The sequence below is a fragment of the Hyperolius riggenbachi genome, chromosome 3, assembly GCF_040937935.1.
Source record: "Hyperolius riggenbachi isolate aHypRig1 chromosome 3, aHypRig1.pri, whole genome shotgun sequence".
NCBI lineage: Eukaryota > Metazoa > Chordata > Amphibia > Anura > Hyperoliidae > Hyperolius > Hyperolius riggenbachi.
The window spans coordinates 89462075-89489522 of record NC_090648.1 but is presented as its reverse complement, the minus strand read 5'-3'; the positions used below and the strand labels follow the sequence as shown (position 1 = coordinate 89489522).

The 27448-nt window shown below is 46.3% G+C and overlaps 1 protein-coding gene across 1 annotated transcript in view; it reads right to left on the bottom strand.

The window, feature by feature from the left end:
* Positions 1-728: 728 nt before the first annotated feature.
* TGFBR3L (transforming growth factor beta receptor 3 like) overlaps positions 729-27448 on the bottom strand; it is a 52333-nt gene continuing 25613 nt past the window's right edge. Inside the window, exons 4-10 of the mRNA XM_068274550.1 lie at positions 24354-24493; positions 10304-10441; positions 9884-10189; positions 5790-5928; positions 5662-5694; positions 3183-3293; positions 729-869 (exon numbers count right to left, since the gene is read on the bottom strand). Of these exons, the coding sequence (XP_068130651.1) occupies positions 838-869; positions 3183-3293; positions 5662-5694; positions 5790-5928; positions 9884-10189; positions 10304-10441; positions 24354-24493 (899 nt within the window). The 3' untranslated portion in view covers positions 729-837. The remainder of the gene's footprint in view (positions 870-3182; positions 3294-5661; positions 5695-5789; positions 5929-9883; positions 10190-10303; positions 10442-24353; positions 24494-27448) is intronic.

The following is a 27448-nucleotide window of genomic DNA, read 5'->3' as shown; positions in this document are numbered from 1 at the left end:
CTTTTTGCAAAATATTGAATTCCCAATCACCCATTTTGAATACGATCCATTGACCAAAACGCGTAGCCTTCTGTCCAATAGCCAGTTCCTTATACATGCACACAGATTATTCCCCTGTCCCTGCCTCCTTTAGGCTACTTTCCCACCAGGACGTTGCGTTTTAGGGGACATTATGGTCGCATAACGTGCCCCTAACGCAACGCCTGGTGGTGTTGGATGTGGACGTCAGACTGAGCCGCGTTGTGCAGCTCACTCTGGCGTCCGTGATGCGTACTCTTGGACACATGCGGCATCACGTGGTCCCGCCAACCAATGGCCGCTCCAGGAAGAAAACACTGCATGTCACACCGTGCAGTGAATATTAATTAGCCATGTGGCTGGCCAAGGAGGAGGAGGGTAGACCTCCTCCTCCAACACTACTGAGCATGTGCAAACAGTCTAACGCGGCTTAGCCACTTATAACGTTCAGCACGCAGCACTTTAACATGACGTGCTGTGTTACAATGTAATGCAACGTGGGCACCGTGAACAGCCCATTGACTTTTCATTACTGTGCGGTGGGCTGCGTTACAGGATGCACTAACGTGCGCCTGTAACGTCTAACTGTGAAAGCAGCCTTAAGGTAGTAAAAACCCACAAAAGCTTCTAATGGCTGGAATGCATACAGGTGCAGATCCTACCTTGTCTGGTGTCCCACAGGGTGCAGAAAAAGTAATCCTGACAAATGATTTAACTGCATTCATATTTTTATTTTCTGTCATCTAATGGGGGTGGCCTAACATTAACAAAGTACATAACTGCATTCTGTTGACATTTCTAAATGAAAGCATGAATTCCTTAGGCACTTCGTGTCACTGGATCATCAGGAGCTGTAAGAAAAATTGTCACATCAATTCGTTGTGTGACACATGACATGGAGACATTATGTTCTCAGTCTCACATACAGTGCAAAGCACAGAACACTGAACTTCATATAGAAACCGTGCAAACGACCATTTATCCATAATAACCACGGACAGGCCCAGATTTACAGCAAAGGAGCCTATAGGCACAGATGTCCTGGCACCGTAGACTTCGCCTTCCATGAACCGACAAACCCCCGACCAAACCGCACCATAAATGTGCTGGCTGTCCCACCTGTCACTTCTCCCTTACTTATTTTGCCCGTCGTAGGTAGCCAGAGGTACCCTCATTTTGAAGTTGTATCGGACTGAAGGGAGGTCACCAGTGGCGTACCTAGGGCATTTGACACCCGGTGCTGGGTATTTCAAGCCAACCCCCCCCCCCCCCCTAAAAAGAGTAAAGGAGCGAGTGTGGCATACTAAGCGAGCCACGGCGGGTAATGCCAGGTATAGGTGCCCCCTATATAGGTAATATAGTTGCCCCAGTATATGTAATAAAGTTGCCCCCAGTATAGGTAGCTAGCACAGTTGCCCCCAGTATAGGTAGCTAGTTGCCCTCAGTGAAGGTAGTATTGTTGCCCCAATATAGCTGCCCCCAGTATAGCTAGTATAGTTGCCCCAGGATTGGCAGCATAGCTGCTGCCCCCACTGTAGCTCGTATAGTGGCCCCCAGTATAGCTACCCCCAAGATAGGTAGTATAGCTGCCCCAGTGGAGCTAGTATAGTTGCCCCCAGTATAGCTAGTATCGTGGCCCCAAGGTAGCTAGTAAAGTGGCCCCCAGTGTAGCTAGGATAGTGCCCCCCGTATAGCTGCCCCCAGTGTAGGTAGTATAAAGGCTCCCAGTGTAGCTAGTATAGTGCCCCCCCCCAAGTGTAGGTAGTATGGGCCCTCATTGTAGGTAGTACAGTAGCGCCCCCCCAGTATAGCTAGAAGGAGGGGTGACAGGGATAGCGGTGGGGAGGGGGGGACATATCCCCACCTCCCTCACCTGGGTCCCCTCCTTCTGCCTCTCTTCCCCTCCAAAATGACAGCGGGCAGCAAACAGGCAAGGCGGGTGGGCGGAGAATACTCACTTCACTTCCACGTATCAGCCGCTGGAATGCTGCTTCGCCGTCACGTGCCTCTTCTGCATCTCCAATGCTGAGGCGCAGAAGAGGCACGTGATGGCAATGCAGCGTTCCAGCGGCTGATACGCGGAAGTCAAGTGAGTATTCTCCGCCCGCCCGCTCTGCCTGTTTGCTGCCCGCTGCCCCAGCTGTCATTTTGGAGGGGAAGAGAGGCAGAAGGAGGGGACCCAGGTGAGGGGGCTGGGAAATGTCCCCCCCTCCTTGCCGCTATCCCTGTCACCCCTCCTTCTAGCGCTGCTCTTCCCCTCCTGCTCTGCAATGGGGGGGTCATGGCCACACCCCCTGGCTGTCAGTCACGCGGGACGCCACGCCCTCCTGCTCCCAATGGTAGGAACGCCACTGGAGGTCACCTCAGTGGAATGCCGAGAGCTGCCTAGAGAGTAACCTCACATTTACACTCCACTCAGTACTCAATGCATAGGGAAGGAGGGAGGGAGGTGCTAGTGGAGGGAAGTGAGCCACCTTTCTATCATCAGGCGCCTGTAAGCACATGCCTACAGTGTTCTATGGTAAATCCAGCCCTGACCACGGATATTCAGTTTTACTGACTGAAGGGGGGGGGGGGGGGGGGGGGAGGAGTAAACTCCACAGAAGACAAAAAAAGGCTAGTTGTCTTTGGTACAAAAAGTGTGATATTTTAAGTAAAACTCAAGTGAGAAAAAAAAAGTCAGATGCTTACCTATGGAGAGGGAAGGCTCTGGATCCTATTGAGCCTTCCCTGCCCCTGTGTTCCAGCACCGTCACCCCCATTGCACTTATTCAACCAAACGGTTAAGCCCTCTGGAGCATTGGTGTCCCTGAGCCCTCCCGATGATGGACAGCACCATACTGCGCATGTGTGAGGGCTCCCTAAGGCGGTGTAACTTCACTGGGGGACAGCAGGGTAACAAAAACCCTGAGAGGGGACAGGGAAGGCGCAATAGAATCCAGAGCCTCCCCTCTCCATAGGCATCTGTATTTTTTATTGCAACAGATTTGCAATAATGTATGTATGGGAAGTTGGGAACCAAGGGCCATTTTATTGCAGAATCATAATAGACAAGCCAGACTTACCGGAGCAGGGTAAGCTGTATATCGGCTGTATCCTGCGGCTATTTCATAGGTTTGCAGTTCTAACAGTCACATTTATGCATGTAAACATTTCCCATTTACCAGTCTTGTTGTGGATGCACCAAAGTCCAACTGTCAGCATCACACCAAGGAAAAATGAGCAGAGTGTAACAACGACCACGGCCACAGTCCCGACCCCCTGCACTGGGTACTCTGTAATGACATATCATATTGGTGGTGTTCTCCTGCAGTCAGTCACATGTAGGAATGATCAAAGAGATGCAAATACTTCCGGGTTTCTGCAAATTTTTATGCAAATATATGCAGTTTGAAAATGGACCAATCAATTTAGACCCAGGTAGCATCTATAACATTTACAATTATCCGACTATTTTACAGTACATTTATGTTAGTAAAACATCAGTATATATTTTACCGATACTTTACTAAAGCTAAGCCTAATTCTACTCTCACACAGAACCCTCCCTCGCCTAACCCTAACCATCCCCCTGCCACTGCCTAACCCGAATCCCCACTGCCCCCTAACCTTAAACCACCATCCCCACCCCTAACCTTAAACCCACCTTCCTCACAACCAACCTTAATAAACCCCCCCCCCCTTCCTCACACCCAACATACACACACCCACCAACCTTAAAACGCTCCTTCCTGATGCCTAACCTTAAATCCCCTTCTTAATGCCTAACTTTAATTGTCCCATCCTGCCCCCAGAAAATCAGAAAAATACGAGAAAAACTAATGCTGCTACTAAGAAAAAAAAAAACAAATTCAGCAAAAGTGAGAAAAAATGTAAAAGAAAAATGTAGCCCTGGCGCATAAATTTCCATATATAGCAGAAATTCCTGTGGCGGTGCCCAAACTTCCACAGTGCCACTAGCCCCCAAGTTTCCTGCTTCCCGATCCCAAGAATTTGTCCTCCTCCCAAACATAAACTCATGGATCTCCCAAACCCACCTCATACACCATGAGAACCCTTCCCCAAGTGGCTTCTCCTTGTTCCAGCTTCATGGCCTGAATTTATCTCTTTTCATTCCTGGTCTCCCTCCATAGAGATGAACTAGAGGTAAGCTGGATCACAGGATGACCCCCACCCTCTTACACAACCAGGATCGGGCCGAGGCTCTACAGGTGCAATCCTCGGGGCAAAGAGCTGTTAGGTAACGGCACAGAGCCCCTTGGCGATTGTTGTGCCTAAGTCTTCCTCCCCTCACCCATCACACAATCATGAGCGGAGTGTGATAGAGAGTTTACTCACTTTTCAGCACCGGGATCTCCCTTCAGCCATGTCACAGCACCCCCGCTCTATAACTCCTCCAGCAGCATTTCTCATTATGTGAAGGTGCTGGAGGAGTGAGACGGGATGCTGTGACACGGCTGAAGAGAGATTCCGGCGCCTAGAGGAGAGTAAACTATCACACTTCGTTCACGACTCTGCATATGGGAGGGGGACCTACCCAATACTGGGGCATGTCTGCTATGAATACTGAGGAGGGGGCTAACTAATACTGGAGGCACATCTGGCTACCTATACTGGTGAGGGGGGGGGATGCTACCTAATACTGGGGACAGATCTAGTTACCTACACTGCAGAGGGGAACCTAAATTTGCAATTAATACTGAGGAGGGGGGCTACCTACTACAGAGGGCACATCTGGCTACCTAAACTGGGGGGTGGAACCTAATACTGGGGGCACATCTGCTACCTATACTGAGGCTAGCACAATTCAGGAAAGGGGTGGGGGTTGCACTTTGGGATGTCTGATCCTGGAGAACCTTGTCCCGGCCCTGCCTACAACCTCATACCATTTCCCACAATTCTGTGTTACACAGGAACAACTAACCCCGTGCACCATGACCACCCATTCCTTCACAGGAGGGAAGGGTTTAGTGGATGTAAAAGCCAAGTCCTCCCTTCAACAGGGTGAATGGGAGAGTAGGGGTGGTATGTGTACCCCTCCAGGAGGCCTTCCTCCATGATGACATGGCAGCCTAGAAATAGAAGGTACATCTATCTCTTTTTTTTTTTACCAACAAGGTCATGATGGGGAAAAGTGTGTCAGAAGAAGAAGTGAGTGTGGCACTCCTATTGGTCCAAGGGAGGATCTGTGGGCAGAAGTAATATGGGCCAATTGCTTCCCACACAGGAAGTTCCTCTGCACATGTAACTTCTAGTAGCCACTGACGTGTGCCCCGTAAGGATGTATGGGAAGGAAGAGCATCACAGGAACCTTGTCACCAAGAAGCAGATACGGCACCATCCGTCATTCAGCTTGTTTATTGTGCAAACAGTAACATGTGCGACTTTAGGACATCATATAAACATCACCTGATAGTAGTGTAGATGCCTTGCGGGGTGGAGGTGGGTGTTCAGGGCTGCAAATGGGTCGGCGACTGCCGTTTCGCATCCAACAGGACGCTTGGTCATGCTGAGTTCCGCCTGTTTGCACAATAAACAAGCTGAATGACGGATGGTGCCCGTATCTGCTTCTTGGTGACAAGGTTCCCATGATGGGGAAAAGATCAGGCTGTGTGGACAAAAGCAATCCATCATCTTTCTCACCTTGTCGAGGAGGAAGTGGAAACTTCTTTTGTTCTATAAAGAAACACAAACATCCTGTAAGTCCGTGTGCATTGATTCTGCACCTTGGGTCAGCCATGCTGGTAGTGAATGGCGGTCTCTGTGCTCACCAGAAATGGAGGGCAGAGGAGGGCGAGAAGGAGCAGAAATAGTGACCAGTAGCGGTTGGGTCACAGTACGCTGGAACACAGGCTTCAGAAAGGAAGATGGAGTGGACAAAGGGGAGCAGGAGACCCCAGGAGCCCGACACTGACCAAACAATGGTTAAGAGAAAAGAAATATCACTCATCACAGCTAATTAGGTTTCTTCACTCTCACATCATAAGCAATTTAGTAATAACAACCTTCACCACAAACAGATTTGTGCTTCTAGTTCCCGAAACCCATATGACCGAATAACGCTGCCTCAGTGCAGGCACTAGTATGCTTGACTGAAGCTCCACCTGGCAAGAAAATTGCTCATTGCTGATAATGTGTATTACAAATGCTACCAGAAAGGATCACATGACCTGAACTTATAGTTAAGATTTAAGGTACTGAGAGTTATTGTTTGAAGACAGTGGCAGCAGGCAGTCAAATGGATGAGCTTTTGATAGACATTAAAGGAATAAGCATATTTAATGCGTAAATGTATTCAATCAGCCATTAATTGCTTTTTTAGGCCCTTTTCCATGGCTGAACTGCTGCTTTTTCAGGTGTCGGCCACAAGCTCCAACCGGCTGTAATTACATGCAGCCGAATGGCAGCATTCGGTAACACCACACGTGACGTTTGACATGAGGTAGCATTACCCTGCAGCAAAAAAGTCTCATGTCGCATCTGAGCAGATGCAACTACATGGGGGGGGGGGGGGGGGGGAAGGTTACAGCCTGTCCACAGTCTGTGCCGAGCACCAGCTAGCACCGGGTCAGTGAACAGCTGACAGGCTGTGAATTCACTTCTTTCAGCTGCCCATGGCAGAGGCCTAAAGCAAGTATTTCTTGTTATGAAAAAACATGAGTGCCCCATGGCTGAATGCGAATTCTGTTGGTCGGATAGTGTACTGGTTAAGGGATCCGCCTCTGACAGACCAGGCTTCTAATCTCGGCTTTTCCTGGTTAATAAGCCAGCACCTATTCACTGGTCCTTGGACTAGACTCCCTAACACTGCTACTGCCTATTGAGCGTGCTCTAGTGGCTGCAGCTTTGGGTCCACCAGGAGAAGAGCGCAATATAAATGTTTTGTGTCTTGTCTGCGTAGTACAATTAAATCAGTGAGTGGGTGTGCTGGAGCTGTCCACAGAAGGGGGTGTCCAGAGAATGACTAATGGGTAAGTAGCATATAAATCCCACTATAAACAGCATAAATGGCAGTCTTTTTTTTTTTTTTTTTTTGTCCAAATAACAAAAACACAAAATCCAGGCTCCTCACCTTGAGCTAGGACATTTAAACACTTGCAGATACAATTGGGAGGTGCTGGAAGGGGTGTGGCAAGCAAAACAGCACATTCAAAAAGAACTTCTGCAAATCCTCACACTCCTGCAAATCCTCACGCGAATCCATTCACAAAAATCATGCAGCAATCAATGCTGTCCCTACAGCTAAAGTCTCAACTAACTGGCATACCTGAGGGGATAATGTGGAGAGTGCTTTGGGCGTACGTACAAAAAGGGCGTCGGGAAAAAAGGGCGCGTGGTGTAAACGATAAACAGTATTATCGTTTATTGAAATATTGTGTAGAATTTCGTTTAGAAATAGTGTTTTAAGAATTTATAAATCACTAAATAATGTGTATGAGATCGGCAATTCTTAAAACGTTAATCTTCCCTATTTGTAAACTGAAACTTATTTTAACGTTTGTTAAAAACCCTCCCTGTACCTCTCCCTAACCCCTAGACCCCCTGTTGGTGCCTAAACCTAAGACCCCCCTGTTGGTGCCTAAACCTAAGACCCCCCTGTTGGTGCCTAAACCTAAGACCCCCCTGTTGGTGCCTAAACCTAAGACCCCCCAGTTGGTGCCTAAACCTAAGACCCCCCCTGTTGGTGCCTAAACCTAAGACCCCCCAGTTGGTGCCTAAACCTAAGACCCCCCCTGTTGGTGCCTAAACCTAAGACCCCCCTGTTGGTGCCTAAACCTAAGACCCCCCAGTTGGTGCCTAAACCTAAGACCCCCCTGTTGGTGCCTAAACCTAAGACCCCCCTGTTGGTGCCTAAACCTAAGACCCCCTATGGATAATAATGTTTTACAGACATTAATAAATAAAAAATGTAAATAAAAAAATGTAATTAATTTTTTTGGGTGGATAATAATGTTTTAGAAATGTTTTATAAATAGTGATTTAGTATCTTTATAAACGTTATTCGTCACGAGCTGATTTTGTAAAGTTAAATCATCACAAACATAGTCATAAATCCTTAAAATTCTCCGGGCGCCATTTGTTAAAACGTTAATAATCTCGGGCGCCTTTTTCTCCCTGTTCGGCGCCTGATAAACGATATTTATAATGGGAGTGAATGGGGCGCCCTTTTTGTCCACTTGTCTCATGCGCCCAAATCTACTGCTTCCGAGCTTTGGGGGTTTTGTAGTGCATAAATACTTACCAAGTCTAGCCTTCCTGTAGCTCCTAGCTGCTTTCCGGGATCTGTGCATGGCTCCAGGTGTGTCACGTGACCCGATGCAGGTCAGGTGACACGACGGGAGCCATACAGCCGCTAGGAGCTAGAGGAAGAGCATTTTATGCTGCATGGTAACGATACATCTTCTCATTATGTCGCTCCTGCTAAGTGTTTCGTCTGTAAATTCCACAGGGGAGCTTACTCATGGATATGACTCTCAGTGAACCTCCCAGGTTTAGGCTAGTTGGGGGTTATTATGATCGGTTAGTCATAAGGAGTCAATTTAAGGATCCTGGGAAATATTTATTGGATTTCTTGCAGAGAGATCATACAGTGTTGAAAACCACCACACGATAGACTTCTTGGGTATGTTGTCTGTCCCACTGTTATTATCACTAATAGTAGAAAGTCATAAGAAAGTCGTAAAATTTGTTGGCATATTATATCTAAGACTGTAGTTGGCCATGTCTGTACCTTAAACTCCCTGGCGGTAAGCCCGTGCTGAGCACGGGCTATGCCGCCGGAAGGCACCGCTCAGGCCCCGCTGGGCCGATTTGCATATTTTTTTTCTTGCTACACGCAGCTAGCGCTTTGCTAGCTGCGTGTGCAATGCGATCGCCGCCGCAACCCGCCGATCTGCCGCGCCTGCCCCCCCCCCCCTCCACCCCCGACCCCGTGCGCTGCCTGGCCAATCAGTGGCCGGAGTCCCCTTTGACGTCACGTCAATGACGTCTGTGACGCCATGGCGACGGGGGAAGCCCTCCAGGAGATCCCGTTCTTTGGGGCTGGGGGGGATGCCGCTGAGCAGTGGCTATCATGTAGCGAGACCTTGTCTCGCTACATGAAAAAGATTTTTTTTTTTTTTTTAAAACAGATTTGCTGCCCCTGACGGATTTTTAGCAAACCGCCGGGAGGGTTAAAGTAAACCTGTGTGGTTTTGAATGGTGAAAGTTAATACTTACCTCGGGAGAGGGAAGAGGCTCCCCACATCACCTCACTGTTCCAGCACTGTGTCCTACTAAAGCTTGTAAGAACAAGCACAGCCACACTGCACCTGCAACATGGACCTGCTTGGTTTAGGCAGAAAAAGCTGAGCCAATCAGGTCCGTGCTACTGCACATGTACAAGCCGTCGATAAGGGCTTATCCATGGTTTTACAGAGGACACTGCGCTGGAACAGGCCAGTGGAGGAGGATGGGGGAAGTCTGGATTATCCAGAGGCTTCCCTCTATTGAGGAGAGTACCCATTTGGGCCGTTTTTTCCCTACAGGTACACATATTAATTCAGGGGAGCCTCTAGGTGGCGTACGTGAGTATTTGACTACATTTGTTTTGCAAACTAAGACTTCTGCTTTTAACTTGGCTGTAGGGACAGTAGTGCTTCCTGGATGGCTGGTCTGCAGTGACTATGTGGATGAGAGTGTGCAAAGGGCAAATTGATCCTGCTGTTTGATTGGCTACACCTCTTTTAGCACCTCTATTTACCTTATTAAAGTGTCCTCACTTGAGTAGATCGATTGTGTATTTTTTTTTTTTTTTAATACTGTACATCAAGTCTAAAGAGAACTATTCAACTGCTACAAGAGATGACATACACATCTATGGTACCTTTGGAATTTGGGGGAGTTCAGCACTGGAGATGCACTGCTTTTCCTGTAGACACAACTCAACTCTGCAGTGCAGAAACTGGATGGAGTTGTTGAAGAAGGGACCCAGCTGGAAGCTAAAGCTCTTCGTGGGTGGGGTCTTGATGCAGGGCTTGGGAGGGACCGATAGCAAAGACACACCTGCTGCAGCAGGGCAGTCATTCACAAGCAGGGGAACATGAGATTGGCTGAAGGGATTTGAGGAGGCAGAGAGAGAGCATAAAGCCAGGGATAATCCAAGTGATGCTGGAGCAGCAGAGAGAAACACCTAGAAGAAACATTACTGTACTGATAAAAACATCTAGGGTAGAAGAGCTGTGGTGACAAAATATTTTTTTCAAAAGAAAACAAAGAAATGAAATAGTCACACAGATCAGCTGACCTCCGCCTGTATTCTGCTTTCAACTTTCATGCTGCACATGGTGCCATGTTCACACTGCTGCTTCTCAGGGCCACGAACCAACAACTGGACAACCGTAGAGTCCATCAGACCACCTTCTGATAGCAAAGCTGATGAACACTACAGAGAGAAGAGGCAAAGGTAGTATTAAACACAGCTTTAAAGGACAACTGTAGTGAGAGGTATATGGAGGCTGCCATATTTATTTCCTTTTAAACAATACCAGTTGTCTGGCAGCCCTGCTGGTCTATTTGGATGCAGTGGTGGTTGAAGAACACCAGAAACAAGCATGCAGCTAATCTTGTCAGATCTGACAATAATGTCAGAAACACCTGATCTGCTGCATGCTTGTTCAGGGGCTATGGCTAAAAGTATTAGAGGCAGAAGATCAGCAGGACAGCCAGGCAACTGGTATTGCTTAAAGGGAACCTAAACTGAGAAGGATATTTTAAAATTATACCAGTTGCCTGACTCTCCTGCAGATCCTGTGTCTCTAATACTTTTAGCCACAGCCTTGAACAAGCATGCAGATCACATGCTCTGACTGAAGTCAGACTGGATTAGCTGCATGCTTGTTTCAGGTGTGTGATACAGCCACTGCTGCGGCCAAAGAGCTTAGCAGGACTGCCTCGCAACTGGTATTATTTCAGGCTACTTACACACTAAGACGTTGCGTTAGGTGCTACATTAACCACTTGCCGACCGCACGCTTATACCGTGCGTCGGCAAAGTGGCAGCTGCAGGACCAGCGACGCAGTACTGCGTCACCAGCTGCAGGCTGATTAATCAGGAAGCAGCCACTATCTTACCACCAGTAACTCAGTTAATACAATAGATGACACGGACCGCATAAATGCTTACTTACATAATTATTATTCCACCCAAAAGAAGGGCGGGTTGCAGGGGTGCTGTCCTTCTGACTACTGGAAAAGACGTTACCGTAAGTAAAGTTGTCTTTCCCAGAACGTCATTGGACAGCACCCCTGGTGAGACGATGTACAAGATATAGGATCTAGGGAGGGACCACTGCCTGCAGCACCTTCCTTCCAAATGATAAGTCTGCTGCAGCCGAGATGTTTAGGCGATAATGTTTCACAAAAGTGTTCTGACTTGACCAGGTAGCAGCTCTGCATATCTGTTCTATAGATGCCCCTGCCCTCTCTGCCCAGGAGGTTGATATTGCTCTTGTAGAATGAGCTCTGATTGGAGAGATTAAATGCTTTCCTTGAACCTGATATGCTGATGTGATAGCCTGTTTTATCCATCGTGCCAGCGTTGCTTTGGAAGCTTTGTTGCCTCTTTGTTTTCCAGCAAAAAGGGTGAACATTGTGTCAGTTTTCCTCCAGGAACTTGTTCTTTCCATGTAGTGTATAAGACATCTCCTTACGTCAAGGGAATGGAGTCTCCTTTCCTTTTCATTACTAGGATTCTCGCAAAAGGAGGGTAGGAAGATCTCCTGATTTCTGTGAAAAGAGGAAACTACCTTGGGTAGAAAGGCTGCATCAGGACGTAATGTTATTCTATCCTCTGAAATGGTGCAATAAGGCTCTCTAATGGATAGTGATTGTAATTCACCAATTCTCCTGGCTGAAGTAATTGCCAGCAGGAAAATGGTCTTTAAGGTAAGAAATGTTTCCGAAATTTGCGCTAATGGCTCAAACGGAGCCTCACACAAACCCTGTAAAACAATGTTTAAATCCCAAGCAGGTACTTTTGTTTTAATTGCTGGCTTAAGTCTCTTTAAAGCCTGAAAAAAACGTACAATTAGATTTTCCTCTGCCAGTCGTTTTTCTAAAAACACACTAAGAGCAGATACCTGTACTTTCAGGGTGCTGATACTAAGACCCTTCTTATATCCACACTGAAGAAATTCCAATACGGATTTAAGAGATGAATTGTTAAAGGATCTTTCCCTACACCAATCGTTAAATATTCTCCAGGCTTTTTGGTATATTTCTCGAGTCACTTTTTTTCTACTCTGTATCAAAGTTTCTGATAGTTCATCTGAAAACCCTTTGGACTTCAGGATGCCCCATTCAGGTTCCAAGCTGAAAGGTGAAGCATGTGTAAGTTCGGATGCCATTCTGGACCCTGAGATAGCAAGTGTGGCAGAGGAGGAAATATTATCGGATCTGTTACTGCTAGTGCCCTCAGTGACGTGAACCATGGTTTTTTTGGCCACAGTGGAGCTATTAAGATTACTCGAGCCTTGTCCTGTATAATCTTCTTTATCACTCGTGCTAGCAACGGAACTGGAGGAAATGCATACATCATTACTTCCCCCCCAATTGATCGAGAAGGCATCTACTTTCCATGGTAGATCTTCTGGAAACAGGGCACAAAATTGTTGGCATTTCGTATTCACTTTCCTTGCAAACAAGTCTATTTTTGGGCAGCCCCATTGTAACGTCACCTGCTAGAATATTTCCTGATCTAATGACCATTCGTTCGCATCCAACCTCTTCCTGCTGAGGTAGTCTGCCAGTTGGTTTGAGGTTCCTTTTAAGTGTGTCGCTGTTAAGGATGAGAGATTCCTTTCTGACCAAAATAGGATCCTCGTCGTCTTTTCCCATAAGGATTGACTCCTCGTACCCCCTTGTTTGTTTAGGAAAGCCACCACACTCTGATTGTCTGTCCTTATCCTCACATGAGACTTCTTGATTTGGGGCCCGAAATGTAGTAAAGCTTGCCACACTGCTTGCAGTTCTCTGTTGTTTGATGACTGTGAACTGATCGTCATACTCCAGGCTCCCTGGGCCGGTTGAGAATTGAAGTGGGCTCCCCAACCCCATAAACTGGCGTCGGTTGTAATTGTATTCTGATGAGGAAAACTCCACAGACGACCTGGAGATAGATGATCCAGCTGTTTCCACCAAAGCAGAGAAGCCTTTGTACTCTGTGGAATGACGATTTTCTTGTCCAGTGACGTCATAGACCTGTTCCAAGATCTTAGTATCCACATCTGTAAGAATCTTGCATGGAACTGCCCCCACTGGATTGCCGGAAAAGAAGAAGTTAGAAGACCTAGAAGTGCCATGGCCTTTCTTAGCGATATGCTTCTCAATTTCTGAAACGAGAGAACATTGTCAATAATAGCACTGATCTTTCTATCAGGTAACAACAATTTCTCCTTTCTAGTAGAAATAATGAAACCCAAAAACTCTAAGGATTGGAAAGGAACTAGGGCAGACTTTTCCCAATTAATCAACCAACCCAAATCCTGGAAGAAGCTCAAAGTTGTAGTTATCTGATCAAGAACGGATTTCTCAGAAGACCCCCATAATAAAAAATCATCAAGGTAACCGACAATATTAATCTGTTTTAACCTGAGAAGGGCTAGTACCTCAGACATAAACTTGGTGAATAGCCATGGAGCTGAAGATAATCCGAAAGGTAAGGCATTAAACTGAAAATGTCTTACCTCTCCTTCCATCCACACGGCGAACCTTAGGTATTGTTGGCAGGACAAATGGATTGGCAGATGAAGATATGCATCCTTCAGGTCTAGAGATGCCAAGAAGTCGTCTTTCTGTAAGAGATGAACTACAGATCGGATATTGTCCATCCTGAACTTTCTGTATTTGACCCTCAGATTTAGTTTCTTTAGATTTAGAATAAATCGATAGGTTCCCTGAGGTTTCTTCACCAGGAAGACTGGAGAGTAGAATCCCTGTTCTTTTTGGCATGCTGGAACCTGACGAATTACCCTTTTCTGAAGAAGTGACCTTATTTCTGATTGAAGGGCTATTCTTAAAGATGGGTCTTTTGGACAAGGGGTTAGGACAAAATTTTGAGGGGGAGGCTGCTCGAACTCTATTTTGTAACCTTCTAATATTATATTCAGTAACCACTGATTGCTGAACAGTTGTTGCCATTTTTCAAAATAGTTGGTGACTCTCCCCCCCACTGGAATGATGGCGTCATTGCTTGTTTGTCTTTTTGGTATTAGTAGAGGTATTGGGGGGTCTTTGTTGTCTATAAGGGGCCCATCTTCTACCCCTGGAAGATTTGTTATCCGCTTCATTTTTGGCGGGGGCCCGAAATGGCCGCTTATTTTGAAAAGGGCGCTTCCTTGGGAAATTCTTATTATTATCCGCCGTACGATCTAGTGTATCGTCCAGCTTTGAACCGAACAGCAGATTACCTTCACAGGGGATACCACAAAGCTTAGATTTTGAGGAAGTATCCCCATTCCAGGTCTTAACCCATACTCCCCTTCTAGCCGAGTTGACTAGCGCCGTGGTTCGGGCTGCCAACTTTACTGTATCATCTGCCGCATCAACCATGTAATTTGAGGCATTCGTAATTTTTGGGAAGTCATTAAGAATTTCTTCCCTAGAAACTCCATTAGCAATCTTAAATTGTAGGTCTGATAGCCAAGTTTTCAGAGAACGACTAACTGCTGTTGATGCCACAGCCGGTTTGAAAGTTAATGAAGCCGACTCCCAAGCCCTACGCAAAACATTATCCATTTTTTTGTCTATTGGATCTTTTAGGTTACCGAAGTCTTCAAACAACAGGTCTGATTTTCTTGACACCCTGGAAAAGGAAGGATCCAGCTTTGGCGGAGGACCCCAATAAGCCTGATCATCCGGGGCAAAAGGGTAGCGCTTAGATAAAGATTTGGGCCAAAAGGCCCTTTTCTCAGGATTTTCCCATTCTTTCTTAATCATAGATTTAAGAGTAGAATGGACCGGAATGAATCTAGATTGGGGGTCCGCCAAACTTTCATACATCTGGTCCAGGGGTGTCAGGGGTTTTTGCTCTGATCTAATACCCATTGTTTCATGCATGGAGGTTAGGAGATCTTTCATTAAATCTGGGGAAAAAGCAAATTTCTGTGATTTCTCAGCTTTTTCTATCTCTTCACCCTCAGATATCTCTTCTAATGCAGATATTTCCCCCTCAGAGAGTTCCGAGCCCTCTATATCACTCTCCCTACTTCTCCTAGCCTGCACAGGAATACGTGCCGCCGGAGTAGGAGAAGACCCAGTATTGATAGGTATAACAGCAGCGTCACTGCTAGGGCCAGGAACATCAGCAGGGTTGGGGGCTACAGCTTGAGAAGAAATAGCAGAATCCTTAATTTCTTTGATTGCTGAAGACATTTCCGCCCGCATCCAACCCATCAGATCTTTAAATATGACAGGGGATTCATCTTTAACCAGTTTATTTGTGCAATCCTGGCACAACTTTTTAGAGGATGAGGATGACAAGCGAGTGGAGCAAATGGCACATTTCTTCGCAGATTTGCTAGATCCACTTGATGCATGCTGACCCTTGTCAGTTTTATCATGTTTTTCAGGCTTTTCATGTTTTTCAGGCTATAAAACATAATAATAAGCCAACCATTAGCACCCTCTCTAGTACACACATATATATATATATATATATACACACTGCATATCTATATTTCCATTGTACTTGCCAGAGAGGTATCTTGGGCTGGCCTGGCAGACTGCGCAGGAGCTGACCCAGAAGCGTCCTCCATGCTCACATAAACCACCAGAGTGAGACAGGGAAAAGGATTAAATCCAGAATCACATGAACAATAGGGCTCAGCTGACTAGCCCATTAGCATAATTTATTTGCATAGTCCCCCGTCGCGGCACCTGCCGCTTAATAGATATGCATAATTACCTCGTATTTCCGCAGCCCCTGCCGCGCTATTTGCTAATTACCTCAGCGAATCAGCTGATGCTGATTCGCAATCACCTCCGCGGCCCCTGCCGCCCGATCAGAGTCACGCCGGACGCCGCGCGTGACAACTTCCGGGTTGACCCGGAAGTACCTTGGTCTGAAAGCGCGCCTGCGCTATATCTCTGCTGCCTCATACGGAGAAGCCTCCTCCACGCTGCAGGGCTCCGACTGTCCACTGTACAGCATGCCTGGAGCCCTGAAAGACGTTGCCCCCGACCATCTGTCATGGATAGCATCCTGGAGACCTCTCCTCTGCATTCCCGTCCGGGACAGGAAACTGAACTGAGTTACTGGTGGTAAGATAGTGGCTTATGTATGGCTGCTAATTTGTTATGCAAATCTTTTCTTTTGCAGTTCCTGTCCACGATTGGGAGGGAGACAAGTCTCACCAGGGGTGCTGTCCAATGACGTTCTGGGAGAAGGGGGGCGATCTGATCGCTCTGTGTGCCCTCTGCTCTGTGCTGGGGGCTGCAGAGCCCACCCAGCACAGATCCCATTAAACAGCGCTGGTCCTTAAGGGGGGGTAAAGGGTGGGTCCTCAAGTGGTTAAGGTCGCATAACGTGCACCTAACGCAACGCATGGTGGTGGTGGCAGAGGACGTTAGCAAAGAGCCGCGTTAAGCGGCTCTTTGATGCATCCGTGATGCGTACTATAGTACGCATGCGCTGGTGGAGACCACGTGAGCGGAACACTCCGCATCACGTGGTCCCGCCAGTGACGTCAGCACAGTGCAGTGAATATTATTTAGCCATGTGGCTAATCACTGCGCCTGTGCAAGCAGGCTAACGCGGTAAAGCCGCTCTAACGCTATAGCATGCTGCACTGTAGATTGACGCGCAGCATTACAATGTAACGCAACGTGGGCACTGTGAACAGCCCATTGCTGTGCGTTGGGGAGCGTTACAGGCTGCACTAACGTGCACCTGTAACGTCTTACTGTGAAAGCAGCCTAAAAGGAAACATCCATCTCCCTCTCAGTTTAGGTTTCCTTTAAAAGGAAATACATATGGCAGCCTCCATATTCCTCTCAATATAGTTGTCCTTTAAAGCAGACCCAAACCAAACATTTTTTTAATTCAAAATATTTAGTTGCACCCCTCTGACTCATACAAACATAAATAAACACTCCAAGCCTATGAGCATTTCAGTGCATGCTTTTCACCCTTCTCTTTTCATAACTAGAGTTATACTGGGGGCAGCCATTAGCAATTCCTCCTTTGCTGGACACTATCTACTCCACCAGTTTGCCGGATTCTGTCCCGGCAATATGAAAGGAAGGGAGAGGTTCCTGAAATAAATGTAAAATATTTTATATTTGTCATCATGCAACAGAAAAAAGGCTGCTATTTATTATTAGAATTTAGAAAAAAAAGATTGTATTTCTGAAATCGTGTATTTTTAATTTGGGTCCACTTTAAGTCCTTGTGAGTCACACCACTTAACTAGAAGACATTTTGCTTGTCATCCAGCAATGTCAAACTCCATTCCTCAAGGGCCAAGGTCCTCACACGTTTTTGGCACAGCTTAAAGCTAGGCGATATCGTCTCTCAACCGAGGACCACCAACACAGGGGCCCCACAAGGATGCGTCCTGTCACCAATCCTGTTCTCCTTGTATACAAACAACTGCAGATCCACTGAAAGCTCTGTCAAAGTCATCAAATTTGCAGATGACAACACCATTGTCGGCCTCATCACCAATAACGATGAGCAGGCTTACCGTCATCAGGTCGAAAGTATTTGCAACTGGTGTCAGGGCCGGTTTAAGCAACAATGGGGCCCAAGGGCAAAATAAACCTGGGGGCCCCCCCAACATATACCCCGCAACAAAAATCGGCATTAGCGGACCTTTTTTGCAGCTGGTATAGTCAGGGTGTGAAGTCCCAATCGGTCGGAGCTCCACATTCTGGCTATCCCAACCTGCATGGGGGACAAGGGGTTAAAAAGTTTCAGGAGGGGGGACCCCACATAATTTTTTTTAGAAAAAAATTCCCACACTCTAAACATAAAAACAAAATTGGGAAAAAAGAAAAAAATGCCAGGGATCTTCATACAGCCATATTGCGGCTGTATAGCGATCCCTGGCCAAAGTGCTGCGGCTGCGTATGGACCCCCTGGAAACCCCGTCAGGAAATTTATTGCGCTTTTGTTTGATGCATGTAAAATTACACTACCGTTAGGTTTGCTACCAAAAGTGACATTTACCGCATTTAAAAGTATACTTTTTTCCTTCGAAACTTTAAAATCGATTTTCTCAAAAACTATAAGGTCTTTTTGAAAAATTGTTTTTTCCTCTTATTCCTAATGATCTCCTTAACATATCCTGCAAATTTAGGGTTTCTAGCATTTAAGGTGGATTTGCTATCAACCAATTAAAGTCGGCAGGTTTTTAAATGTGTATTTTTTTTTCCTTTGAAACTTTAAAATCGATTTTCTCAAAAACTATAAGGCCGATTTGAAAAATTTTTTTCCTCTTGTAGCCACTGGGGGCCCCTACAAGCTCTGGGGCCCTGGGGCAGCTGCCTCCCCTGCCTCTATGTTAGCGCCGGCCCTGCTGGTGTAAGGAGAACGGGCTGGTCCTCAATACCACAAAAACCGTTGAGATGATCATTGACTTTAGGAAGCGTTCCCCCACTCCACCCCCAATCCTTATTGACGGCACGGAAGTCACACGGGTCCCCTGCGCTCGTCTCCTGGGCACAACTATCTCCAACGACCTGATGTGGCAGGTCAACACCACCTCCACCCAGAGGAAAGCCCAGCAGAGACTATTCTTCCTCCGCCAACTGAGGAAGTTCGGCATGGACCAGAAACTACTGACAAGCTTCTACTCAGCCACAATCGAATCCGTCCTGTGCTCTTCCATCCTCCTCTGCCAGCGACAGACACAAACTACAGAGGGTCATCAAATCAGCGGAAAGGATCATCGGTAAACCACTTCCCCCTCTGGACCTACTCTACAACACCAGACTGCGCTCCAGAGCATTGCGGATCGCAAACGATCCCTCACACCCAGGCTCCAGCTTTTTCAGCCGGCTTCGTTCAGGCCAGAGGTATCGGGGCCATCTACACCAGGTCCTCTAGGCACAGGGACAGCTTCTTCCCCTCAGCTGTCAAATCACTGAACTCTCTGGACTCTCACTCATCCCCCACCACCACCACCAAAGGAAGAGCGGCCCCTTCTTAGGCCGCTCGTGCTTCACTTTACTAGCTGGAATAGTCTTTCTAAGCATGTCTGCACTGCAGAACTATCTGGACTCCATTTTTTTCTGTGGAAAATGTTTCTGTTGTGTAATTACTGTATTGTGTGTGGTCTGATGCATGCTATCGTGTTATTTTGGTGTATGTCAATTCCTGTATCAAAGCCCTGCCCTGTGCCAAGCCCAATTCCGGGCACAACCCAGTCCTGCTTGGCGAAAATAAAATTCTGATTCTGATTCTAAAGAGAAACGCCGACCAAGAATTAAACTTTATCCCAATCAGTAGCTGATACCCCCTTTTACATGAGAAATCTATTCCTTTTCACAAACGGATCATCAGGGGGCGCTGTATGGCTGATATTGTGGTGAAACCCCTCCCACATGAAACTGAGGGCCGTGGTACTCCTGGCAGTTTCCGGTCTGTGAACCTTGTTGCATTGTGGGAAATAGCTGTTTACAGCTGTTTCTAACTGCCAAAAAAGCATGCAGCAGCTACATCACCTGCCAACAGTAAAAATGTCACCATGTAATAAATGTCAGAATGTAAATCAGGGATTTAAAAGCTTTTACAATGGGCAAATACTGACTAAATCATTTATACATAATTTTTGTAAAAATGAAGCACTTTTTTATTACATTATTTTTCACTGGAGTTCCTCTTTAAGTGTCCCTTTAAACATTGCGCAAAAAGGTGGATCAGCGCAACACCAGGCCGCCTCCGAATGGCCTCCATCAGAGATGCGCTGAGCCCCCCCAGGAACTACAAACGCACCTTGAACCCAAACAGAAGCTCTGCATATACACCAAAAGCATGGCTGTTAAGTGGGAGCAGCTGACCAAAAACGAATTACATTAGTACATAGCAAGGAAATGAGCAGCGCTACTTAAAAACAGACTAGTGCCTACCTGCAAAAGAGTGCAAGCCCCATTTGTGGGGTCGAATACACACCGAGCATACACATGACCTGTCTACCACTAGAGGAGGATGTTGGTTTCCATTAACAGCTTGCATGCAACCTATTAAGTACTCGTCCCTCCCACTGCGAAGAAGTCAATCCTCCATGGGAGGGGCCTAACACTAACTAAATCCTAACCTATGTATATGCATAGACTGGGTGCGGCTAATCAAATAAAATCGAAAATTGAAAATTGCGCAAAAAGGTGGAGGGACGAGTACTTAATAGGTTGCATGCAAGCTGTTAATGGAAACCAACATCCTCCTCTAGTGGTAGACAGGTCATGTGTATGCTCGGTGTGTATTCGACCCCACAAATGGGGCTTGCACTCTTTTGCAGGTAGGCACTAGTCTGTTTTTAAGTAGCGCTGCTCATTTCCTTGCTATGTACTAATGTAATTCGTTTTTGGTCAGCTGCTCCCACTTAACAGCCATGCTTTTGGTGTATATGCAGAGCTTCTGTTTGGGTTCAAGGTGCGTTTGTAGTTCCTGGGGGGGCTCAGCGCATCTCTGATGGAGGCCATTCGGAGGCGGCCTGGTGTTGCGCTGATCCACCTTTTTGCGCAATTTTCAATTTTCGATTTTATTTGATTAGCCGCACCCAGGCTATGCATATACATAGGTTAGGATTTAGTTAGTGTTAGGCCCCTCCCATGGAGGATTGACTTCTTCGCAGTGGGAGGGACGAGTACTTAATAGGTTGCATGCAAGCTGTTAATGGAAACCAACATCCTCCTCTAGTGGTAGACAGGTCATGTGTATGCTCGGTGTGTATTCGACCCCACAAATGGGGCTTGCACTCTTTTGCAGGTAGGCACTAGTCTGTTTTTAAGTAGCGCTGCTCATTTCCTTGCTATCCCTTTAAACATTGACATGGCTATGGTCTTTGAGGACTGGAGTTCGACACCTGTGCAGTAGTCCCATTCACTTAAATCGACCTGAGCACAATCTACATAAAATATTTACAATTCACAAAAATGGAGAAGCACCCATGCAAGAAGACCTCTGTGTGCCTTAGCTCATGGTCACAGTACCTAGTGACCCAGTAACAAAAATTCCACAAAGCTGGCACCACCGAATGTAGTAAAAAAGCTCTTTATTCAAAACGTCATTAAAATTACATTCAGTCAGTAATCAAAAATGTAGCAATGGCGACAGCCCGCTGTTTCGAACTTGACGTCCTTTGTCAAGACATACTGCTATCACTAAACATAAAACACACCTCCTTTACATAGTGGTCAGTTACACAATCAACCAATGAGTTTGAAATCGCAACAACCAATGGAAATGCCTGACGGGGTGAGGACCTGATGGGGAACTGCTCTAAATCATGTGATCCATGGTAGACCAATAGGAACGCAGGTCGCGTGAACGGAATACGCATGCGGACAAAAATACGCATAAAAACTTCCGGGATGCAAAAATGACGTCAACGCGTGCCGTACGCGTAAAAATGTACGCATGCGTAACCGGATGCGTAAATTTACCAATATCGTGTCATAAGCCTCTCCTCAGTGTGGCCGGCTAAAAAATATCCTAAAGCCTCTCAAAGAAACATGAGACTGATCATAAATGAGAAGCCCTGAGAAGGCCACATCGAAAAGGAAACAGCCGGCACACACTGTGGAGAGCACCAAAGCTGCCCATGTGGTCTTGGGTATGTTGGGATGACGACTAAACCTCTTAAAGTTAGGATGTCGGGTCACAAGACTGCCATCCGTAACAAGGATTCTACCCAGACAGTATCCAGTCATTTCACAGAGGCACGGCATAACATTTCACAAATGAGAGTCCAAGTGATTGATAGTGTGGAAAGGGAAAGGTGGGGGGGGAGGGGGGAAGAACCGGCCTCACCATAGATCATCAAAAAGCCACAGTGAATAAAAACATCAGGAAAAAATAACAACCCCTGACGGCATTGCCAATAGTTTACAAAGACAGAAATATAGGCCAACAGGATCAAGGCCAACACCACTGAAGCATCAGAAGCTAGCACAAAATTAAATACAAAAACTCAAATCATAATCTCGATTCAAACCCCCTCGACCCATAACCCCCAGGCGTTTAATCCACCAAGCTTCTCTACGTGCTAATTCTTGTTTGCGGTTCAATTTACCTTGCCAATCAAGGGGAACACTATCAATCACTTGGACTCATTTGTGAAATGTTATGCCGTGCCTCTGTGAAATGACTGATACTGTCTGGGTAGAATCCTTGTTACGGATGGCAGTCTTGTGACCCGACATCCTAAACTTTAAGAGGTTTAGTCGTCATCCCAACATACCCAAGACCACATGGGCAGCTTTGGTGCTCTCCACAGTGTGTGCCGGCTGTTTCCTTTTCGATGTGGCCTTCTCAGGGCTTTTCATTTATGATCAGTCTCATGTTTCTTTGAGAGGCTTTAGGATATTTTTTAGCCGGCCACACTGAGGAGAGGCTTATGACACGATATTGGTAAATTTACGCATCCGGTTACGCATGCGTACATTTTTACGCGTACGGCACGCGTTGACGTCATTTTTGCGTACCGGAAGTTTTTATGCGTATTTTTATGCGTATTTATGTCCGCATGCGTATTCCGTTCACGCGACCTGCGTTCCTATTGGTCTACCATGGATCACATGATTTAGAGCAGTTCCCCATCAGGTCATCACCCCCTGTCAGGCATTTCCATTGGTTGTTGCGATTTCAAACTTATTGGTTGATTGTGTAACTGACCACTATGTAAAGGAGGTGTGTTTTATGTTTAGTGATAGCAGTATGTCTTGACAAAGGACGTCAAGTTCGAAACAGCGGGCTGTCGCCATTGCTACATAAAATATTTAAAAATGAACCTCACACTAAGTGAGGTTTGTAACTGATGAGGGCTTTGTGGAGAGGAGGGGGGCACTGGTAAATTAAGGGACCTACGAGGGCTACCAAGGCAGCAATCTTGCAGCCTCACTTCAAAGGAGTGCTGGTTCCCTTGTGCTGGTGTATGCTGGGAGATATGGCCTGCTGCATGACAGAAGATGCACCGTGTACAACCGCTGTGCGTGACGGGAGATGTAGAGGCATTAAAGACTATGGGGTTGATTCACTATAACAAATAGAGTGCCTTATCAGAGCTAACACACCTTATCAGAGTTAACATGCCTTATCAGAGTTAACATGCCTGATCAGAGTAACATAGTAAGCACTATGAACTTATGCCTGCTAATTGGCAATGACGAGAGCTCCACTCGTCCTGCCCTGAGCCCCTGCGGGTCCAATCACTTTAAGGGCCCATTCACACCAGAAGCGTTTTTCTGAGCGTTTTGCGATTAATTAGCATTTTTTAAAATTGCTCCAGTTCACTTTTATTAAAATCGTAAAGATTGCTGCAATCTTCGCATACACGATCACAAAATCACGACGATTTTTCTCGGACTTTTACCGCGATTTTAAGGAAAGTGAATGGGAGCAATTTTAAAAAACGCTAATCAATCGCAAAATGCTCAGAAAAACGCTTCTAGTGTGAATGGGCCCTAAAGGACATTATCCCCGCACTTTAATTGGCCTAATAGGATGCCTGTCACAGGAAATTTGACAGGCAGCCTATTGGGCCAATCAAAGTGTGGAGATAACGTCCTTTAAAGTGATTGGACCCGCAGAGGCTCAGGGCACGACAAGTGGAGCTCTCCCCCCCCCCCACAAACACACAAAGCCACCATCAGTTACAAACCTTCCTTGTGGTTCTTTAGGCTGTGCAGTGATTTTGTAGCCCTATTCTCCAAACCCTAAAGCAAAAGAGCCATACTTTTCAGTGATAAGGGTCTCATATACCTTTATAAATCCCTGTCTGTTTATGCCAGATTCAGTGCTATGCAACAGGAGTTCAGGATGAAGCAGGTCATTTGGGTGCTGTGCAGCACCTGGTAATTTAGGCGCTGGAGGTAGCCAGCTCCCAAATGTACATAGGGATAGGTAGCGTTAGGGTAGGGCTTGCAGTAGGGCTAGATTTAGAAGTAGCTAGGTGGAGGATAGCATAAGAAGGTGGTAAAAGCCTTAGTAGAATATCAGCATTATTGCCAATATTCTACTAGCAGCTTCAAATTTAGCCTTAGCCCTTAGTGTGGGTTCTGAATGCACCGCTGACCGCCCAGGTGTAATGAACTAAAATATACACATAAACACAACTGCATCTGACATTACTTACCTCAGACCCTTGCAAGGTGGCCGTCATGTCTTCACGGGAATTCTGACATAAAGCTGAAGCTGGTTCACTAGTCGCAGCTTGCGAGAGGCGTCTCAGGTATAATAACTTGGAAATATCAAAGCTGAGGACAGATGGAGGACCTAACCATGACACAAAACAAAGTCAAAGAGGACCTGTCACTAGATCACTTCACATGAATCGACAGGACACAAATCAGCTCTAACCACTTCACCATTGAAGGGGTTTTACCCCTTGAGCACCAGAGCAATTTTCACCGTTTAGCACTCCTTCCATTCATTCGCCAATAACTTTATCACTACTTATCACAATGAAATTATCTATATCTTGTTTTTTTGCCACCAATTAGGCTTTGTTTGGATGGTACATTATGCCAATAATTATTTTATTCTAAATGTTTTTTTATGGGGAAAAGAAAAAAAATTGGAAAAAAAAATTATTCTTTTTCAGTTTTAGGCCATTATAGTTTTTAAATAATACATGCTACCATAATTAAAATCCACGTATGTTATTTTCCCATTTGTTCCGGTTATTACACTGTTTAAATTATGTCCCTATCACAATGTCTGGCGCCAATATTTTATTTGGAAATAAAGATCTATTTTTTTTTTCAGTTTTGCGGCCATCACCATTTACAAGCCCATGATTAAAAAAAATAACAGTAATATACCCCTCTTGACATACATATTCAAAAAAGTTTAGTCCCACATTTTTTTTGTCTTTTTCTATGAAAAAATGTTTTGGGGGGTACTATGGGAGAGTGTGGGAAGGAAGGGGTTAATTTTAAATGTAATTGTGGGTCTTTTATTAAAATAAATAGTATGTAGGTGTAATTTTACTATTTGGCCACAAGATGTCATCAGTCTTTTTTTCTATGCATCCTGTAAGCGTACTATGTAAGCTTACAGGGAGTGAACCGTGGATGTGTAACTTTTTTTCTGTTCAGAATGATTGTGGCTTCTCATAGAAGCCGGCGTTCATTGCAGCTGGGACTTCGATCAATGAATGGGAATTGTGGTGGGAATGTGTATATCTACACCCCAAGCGCGGAAGTGAAGTCTGAAGTAGATATACTGTCCACAGGCGCCAAAGTGGTTAAAGATTATGGTTACAAGAATCTTTGGTTCATCATCCCCTCCTATGAGGCAAGGTTGAGCGGTAAACCAAGGGTTACAGCTGATTCAATCTGGCTTTCATTCCCATAGAAACAAGGCTTTTAGAACATTATAAGAATCACGGGCACATACAGCAGCAGCAGTTTGTGTACTCAAGGCCGGATTTATGCTTTTTATGCACCTAGGCCAAGTATATTGTGGCTCCGCTTTCATGTGCAGCCCTCTCTCCCATGCATTTCATTCATATATTATATCCTCTTTCTTTCATTAACAGCTCATTGGACATCAGTTTCACATTTGTATGTATTTCAGGTGCCCCCTTGGTTCTGCAACCACCCAAGGCCCAGTCCTTTGTGGCCTAACCAGATATCCGACCCTGTGTGTACTCACATATTCATCAAAACAAATATATTTTATAGACTGATGGTATGTGTCTCTGAAGCAGACATCGTATAACTCCCTGTACTTCTCTGCACAGCAGCTCTCAGACTGGGAAATGAAATATAAGCCTTGTACACAGTCCAGCTAGTTCTCAGCTGAGGAGACCTGTTAGTGATGCCAGTATCGAGAATTTAGTGTATGTGTATGACAGCCCCCCACTACCCTCAGTGTATCGGCAAGAGATCCGGAATGGCAGATCGTCTCAGTCAAAACCACACTCGCTCGAGTCGCTCCACGCCACTCTGTCATGCGCCGCACGGTTGGACCCCCTCCATAACAGAACTCAGAGCTGAACTGTGGGAGACAGTAATGTTGAGGGCCAATATAGTGCCTACAGTCTTAAGCCTCGTGCGCGCATATGGAATAGGGCCCTGATCCCTCACATGACATTGCAGGACCTAGGCTATACAGATGAGGCTAGCCAGCAGTCTAGAGACATGTTCTATGTGGGGGCAGACAAAGGAGTGAGGAGAGCAATGCTCTTGGTCAACAATCAGCCGAATTGTTCCGGCGGGCCCTTATAAGGTTCCTTGGTGTCTAATAACTCCCTTCCATCCCCTATAGAGTTCCCTGGTGTCTAACGCCCCCTCCCCCATACAGTTCTCTAGTATCTAGTGATGCCCCCTCTCCCCTGTACAGTTCCCTGGTGTCTAGTGACCCCTCCCTCCCCTATACGGTTCCCTGGTGTAAAGTGCTGCCCTTATTACCCTATACATTCCCTGGTGTCTAGTGTTTTCCCACTCCCTCCCCTATATGGCTCCACTGGTAGTCTAGGCCCTAGACTACCAGTGGAGCCATATAGGGGAGGGAGTGGGAAAACACTAGACACCAGGGAATGTATAGGGTAATAAGGGCAGCACTTTACACCAGGGAACCGTATAGGGGAGGGAGGGGTCACTAGACACCAGGGAACTGTACAGGGGAGAGGGGGCATCACTAGATACTAGAGAACTGTATGGGGGAGGGGGCGTTAGACACCAGGGAACTCTATAGGGGATGGAAGGGAGTTATTAGACACCAGGGAACCTTATAAGGGCCCGCCGGAACAATTCGGCTGATTGTTGACCAAGAGCATTGCTCTCCTCACTCCTTTGTCTGCCCCCAACATAGAACATGTCTCTAGACTGCTGGCTAGCATCATCTGTATAGCCTAGGTCCTGCAATGTCATGTGAGGGATCAGGGCCCTATTCCATATGCGCGCACGAGGCTTAGGACTGTAGCAAAGCCCTAGACTCTAGGGCTTCGCCTTCAATATAGCTTCTCTGGTGGTCTAGAGTGGGTCAATCATAATGCAAACGGGGAAACCACCTGAGGGGAAAATATGATTGCTCTGCACCTGCAGGCCAGATTTGGCCCGCAGGCCGGAGCTTGACATGTATGATTCTAGGTTGTGTACCATCCAGGCTCTACTCTGGAAGCATGCTTACAGGAGGAGAGACCACCGAGATGATTCTCAATGAGTGCTTTTGTACTGCAAAGCCCAATGAGCATGTTGAGTCCTTCACCAGTTTATGTATAGA